The sequence below is a fragment of the Microchirus variegatus genome, assembly GCF_963457635.1.
Source record: "Microchirus variegatus genome assembly, chromosome: 22".
NCBI lineage: Eukaryota > Metazoa > Chordata > Actinopteri > Pleuronectiformes > Soleidae > Microchirus > Microchirus variegatus.
The window spans coordinates 16,825,228-16,830,949 of record NC_139823.1 but is presented as its reverse complement, the minus strand read 5'-3'; the positions used below and the strand labels follow the sequence as shown (position 1 = coordinate 16,830,949).

Sequence of the window (5,722 nt, the reverse complement as noted above, 5' to 3'; positions counted from 1 at the left end):
GGAAGTTATTGTTTGAGGGGGTAAAAAATACAGTAGTTATCCGAACACAGTAATTCTAATAGTCGAGCAGCACAATCTTCGCACTTCGACTGAAAATGCCTGGCAAGAAAGTCTGCATCGTTGGATCCGGAAACTGGTAACTTTTCCGTGTATTTCTCGCTTAAACTTTCATTAAATCCACTTGCAAATGAGCAAACGACACATAAGTCAGCGTCATTTGGCATAATAAAAGTAGATTTTTAACAAAACTTGTGTGTTTATTAAGTGACACTCTTTGATTTCTGAATATCTGAATATCTTTAATTCCTGCACATTAATATTCTCCCAGTCTTTGTTACACTAAAGTCATAGAGTGGATGTAAAATAAAATGTTCACTCCCTGGAACTTCAGAGTGTTTTAGTGTGTTTAGTGAGACATTCACAACTTCACCACTTCCTCCCTGACCCATGACCTTTGCCCCCTCTCTCTCTCTCTCTGTCTCCAAGGGGTTCCTCCATTTGCAAAATCATCGGGCACAATGTCAAAGGTTCCAACCGCTTCGACCCGATGGTCAACATGTGGGTGTACGAGGAGATGATCAACGACAGGAAGCTCACGGAGATCATCAACACAGACCATGAAAACGTCAAATATCTACCCGGTCACAAGCTGCCCAAGAATGTGGTGAGTGCTCCGATGTAGATGTAGGAGAGTGTGGAAAAACAGCAGCATCAGCAGCAGCTGACAGTGTCTCTCAATAAAGTCTGGAAAAATGCATCGTCTGCACAGCAAGACAAGTCATGTCATGCCCTGTGTGTGTGTGTGTATTAGATCACACGCCCATGAACTGCAGCAGTAATAATAATAATGAGAAAGTGCATTTGTAGTATGCGTGTCATGTTAAAGAAAATTCTTGTCCTGTAAGATTCATTCTTGAATGCCTTAAAATAGAGAAATCTGTGTATTTCTTTGTTGTTGTTTATGTTTATGACCATTTTTCTAAAAATCTGGAAGTGCTAAAAAAAAAACGTCAAAAACTAGAAAAGCACTTGGAGAGCGTAGCTGCTACGGATCACCCAAAATTGAATCACTTGTTTCTGGTCCCGTTGCGGACATTTCCTGAAAATTTGGTCCAAATCCGTCCGTGACTTTTCCAGTTATGTTGCTAACAGACAGACAGACAAACGACAACATCAGCGAATGTGCTAATAATGTTAAAGCATAAATGATTTAAAGGGAAATCAATGAGACGCCATTATTGTCAGAATAGAAGTTGCCTGATGTGCCTTTTTGTGGCCTTTTTCCATTTAGATTGCCGTCCCCGACGTCACGGAGGCCGTGAAAGGGGCCAAGATTCTCATCTTCGTCATCCCGCACCAGTTTATCGGGAACATCTGTGACCAGATGAAGCCTCACATCACAGAGGGCGCCATTGGGATTTCGCTCATCAAAGTAACACTTCCTCCCTGTCACGCTCTTGTAACCCTGACCTTACTTCACATTTTTTTTGTGGCCACAGGATATTACGAGATGATCTCAAGTTTCGAGACAATGCTTTAAGTCGTTAGGACACTCGCTCACCGCTTATATTATTGTCTTCCAGGGTGTGGATGAGGGACCCAGTGGACTCAAGCTCATCTCAGACATCATCCGAGATAAACTGGAGATTGACGTTAGTGTTCTGATGGGAGCCAACATCGCCAGTGAGGTGGCCGATGAGAAGTTCTGTGAAACCACAATTGGTGAGTCACTGTTTTTTTTGTCAATCAGCTGCACAAACTACACTTCCGTTCAAAAGTTTGGGCTCACCTATACAATTTTTTTGTGCGTTTTCCATTAAAAGTCATGCTTTTATTCATCAAAAGAGTTGCAAAATGAATAGAAAATATAGTCAAGACATTGACAAGATAAGAAATAATGATTTTTATTCAAAAACCTCAAACTTTGCTTTCCTCAAAGAACCAGCAAAACTGTTTTCAGCTGTGCTAACATCATTGCACAAGGGTTTTCAAGGGTTTTCTCATCATCCAATTGCCTCTCCTCTAGCAAACACAATATACCATTAGAACACTGGAAATGGGCCTCTATACACCTATGTACATATTCCATTAAAAACCAGCTATTCTCGCTGCAAACCAGTTTGCAGCGAGAATAGTCGTTTACCACATTAACAATGCATAGAGTGTATTTCTGATTGATATAAGGACCTTCAAATATAAGGACATTTTAAAAAATAATATATCTTTTCTCAAATTATTTTTTTTTCTAAAAAAAATGTCCTCAAAGTTTTTACTTTTTTCTAAAAAAAAATTTAATTTTTAGAAAATAATAAAATTTGAGAATTTTTTTTCTCAAAAAAATGTTTCCTCAATTTTTTTTTTTCCTCAAAATTTTAATTTTTTTCAAAAAAATTTAATTTCTTTCTCAAAAATGTAATTTCATTCTCAAAATGTGCTATATTCATTGAAAAAACACGATGTACCATTAGAACACTGGAAATGGGCCTCTATGGGCCCCTACATATTCCATTAAAAACCAGACGTTTGCAGCTGGAATAATAGTTATACAGTTATATTCATTGGGGAAAAAAATGCTTTTCCTTCAAAAATAAGGACATTTCTAAGTGACCCCAAACTTTACAAGGGTAGTGTATATTGGGAGGCTAATCAATGACGGTGTTAAATCCCTGTTGCTCAAGCGTTCTGTCCTCTTTGACTTACCATAGGTGCAAAGAATGAGGCAAACGGCTACGTCTTCAAAGAGCTGCTCCAGACTCCAAACTTCCGTATCACCGTCGTGACAGAGAGCGACACCGTGGAGCTGTGTGGAGCGCTGAAGGTGACGCACAGTCGGTCACTCATTGAAGATGTCATGAAAACAGTGGAAAAAATGTCTGCGTGACTCCTTTAACTCCCGCCCCCTTCCTAGAACATCGTGGCGGTCGGCGCTGGATTCTGCGACGGCCTCGGCTTTGGCGACAACACCAAAGCGGCGGTGATCAGGCTGGGTCTGATGGAAATGATCGCCTTTGCCAAACTCTTCTGCAAGGGCAAAGTGACCTCGGCCACGTTCCTGGAGAGCTGCGGCGTCGCCGACCTCATCACCACCTGCTACGGCGGACGCAACCGTAAGGTCGCCGAGGCTTTTGCCAGAACATCGAAGGTGAGAGGAGGATTCAGTCATGTCACACGTTTAGATCACTAAATAAGAATGTTAAGAATATTTTTTTAGAGTCTGTATTTCTGTACGTTTGCTTCTTCAGTCCATTGTTGAACTGGAGGCAGAGATGCTCAACGGCCAGAAGCTGCAGGGTCCACAGACATCAGCTGAGGTCTTCAAGATCCTGAAGAAGAGGGAGATGGTCAACGAGTGAGTTTTTTAAGACAGTGTTTCCCAACCCTGGTCCTCAGGGAACACTGCCCTGCCATGTTTTAGATGTTTCCCTTATCCAAAAACACCTGATTCAGATGAAACATTACATTTTTTAAAGAAAATTGACAAAAGTTGAAATATAACATTTTTTGGGGAAAAAACTCACACATTTTTTTTTAACTTTTGTCCATTTTAAAATTAATCTTATATTTCGACTTTTGTCAAAATTGAATGTTTCAACTTTTGTCAACAAAATGTAAAAAAAAAAAAAAAAAAAAATCATGTTTCAACTTTTGTGATTTTTTGTTTCATCTGAATCGGGTGTTTTTGGAGCAGGGCAACATCTAAAACATGGCAGGGTAGTGTTCCCTGAGGACCAGGGTTGGGAAAGAGAGAGATAAAATAACCAAACACAACGAGATGAATTAAAGTTTGTCAATAATTAGACAATAAAAGTGGACACCATGGACAAAGTCAGCACATTCGGTCCTTGAATTTGAGGGAACTGGTCCTGGAAAGTCCTTGAATTTGTTGTCAACCAAGGTCCGGGATTACTTTTATCATCGATCATTTTCTCCATTAATCGATGAATCGTTTGGTGCAAGAAATGTTAAAAAACGTTGCTCAAACCTGGAAATGACGATGTTCTCGAATGTCTTTCAGTTTTTAATGATTTCTTTGTCATGTGGAGCAAAGAAACGAAGAAAATGTTCACATTTAAGAAGCTAAAACAATCAGAAATCTTGTTTTAATCGTGAAAAAAGCTTCAAACTGATTCATCGATGATCAAAATAGTTGACAATTAATATTTAGTAATCGGTTAATTATTAATTATTTCAGCTCTAACTGGCCTACAGAATCCCGCAGAGCTTTGTGAGAACACGTCTAACGCCTGGATGTGTGCGTTTTCTCTCTCTTTCCCGCAGGTTTCCTTTGTTTTCAGCCGTCTACCAGATCTGCTTCGAGGGCAAAGCGGTGAAAGAGTTCATCACCTGTCTGCAGAATCATCCCGAGCACATGTAAACAGACGCGCTCGCTCCTTCAGTCACACTTTACTGTCACTTTACAGAGGGTGACAAAAGACGCACAAAACAACAACAGAGCAACATTCGTTCACTGAATACCACGATATACTTACAATGATTTTTCTATGAGTGGCATTTCAGAGTTTTTGCAGCATAAAAAGCCATTTATTACATTGATTTTTGCACTTTTTTCCCCCCCCTTTATACTCTTCATTTAGCTTCTTGCAGAAAATAATAAGAGATAAGCTATGGTGTAAAGTTCTTTCTCAGGCAGGGATCCCTCCATTTGTGTTATTATTACATACAATACAACCGCCATAAAATGGCATCACGCTTCAGAAGCAGCAACTTTTTTTTTTGTCCAATTTGTATTTCATCAAATCTGTGTTATTTAAAAAAAATCAAAATTGAACATATTTGGGTTTATTTTAATTGTTAATCTTCATGTGTAGTTGTTTTTTTTTCTCTCTCAACAATCAACATTAGTCCTGAAGGGTGTATTTTTGCCCACAAGGGGGCGCACCATTCACATGAAAGTGCACATGTTTTACTATCATGTTGAGACCTTTTCTTTACACTGTGTCAGCATTAGAAATAAAGATGCATATATTATGGTTCTCTCCAGCCCTATGTGCAGTATATGTATGTGTCTATATGTGTATGTATATATATATATATATACACATGTATACATATGTATGTTGTGTGTGTGAAATGGACATTTTCCCCCACATTTTTGTCAAAGGTTAGAGACAAAAACATTTGTGTTTTCTGAGTTCCTCAGACTCTTTAATGGTGTCTACATTGTAACCGACAAGTTCATTCATTCATTTTACTAAAAATCTTGTAACACATTTGTCTATGCGTTCTATAAATAGCTGAAATAAATACAATACTTGTACCTTCACTTGCTGTCATTACTCAGTGATAATAACTCGAGACTAAATAATGTCATGTCTAAGTCGTGTGACGCACTTTACTGTCTCAATGAAATTAATAGCAATACATTCGTCTGCAAGACAATGATCATTTAGAGTACGTCTGTGTGTGTTTTCACAGGTGATGCCTGAGTCCATGAATCAGATCCTCCCGCTCTCTCGCTGCGAGATAAGAGGAAGAAAATAACGTTATAGACTCCAGCTGCAGCTGCTATACAATAAAAAAACGCCCCAGAGTCAGACTTTATTTACAGTTTGGCCTGAAAAGAGCTGTTGAATTCATTTGTTGTGACTGCTGTGCAGAGACACACACACACACACACACACACACACACACAGTGTGCCTGTGCTGAGGTAATCAGCCACAACTGTGACGAATCAGCCACAACTGAAAACACCTGTGTGTG

At 39.2% G+C, this 5,722-nt stretch overlaps 1 protein-coding gene across 1 annotated transcript; it reads left to right on the top strand.

Annotated features, from left to right (window-relative positions):
• Positions 1–5,238, top strand: gpd1c (glycerol-3-phosphate dehydrogenase 1c). The gene is made up of 8 exons (XM_083908896.1): positions 1–136; positions 487–664; positions 1,292–1,432; positions 1,584–1,722; positions 2,706–2,818; positions 2,909–3,142; positions 3,243–3,349; positions 4,279–5,238. The coding sequence occupies exons 1-8, from the start codon at positions 96–98 to the stop codon at positions 4,373–4,375; spliced, it is 1,050 nt and encodes a 349-aa protein (XP_083765022.1). The 5' UTR covers positions 1–95; the 3' UTR covers positions 4,376–5,238.
• Positions 5,239–5,722: the final 484 nt, after the last annotated feature.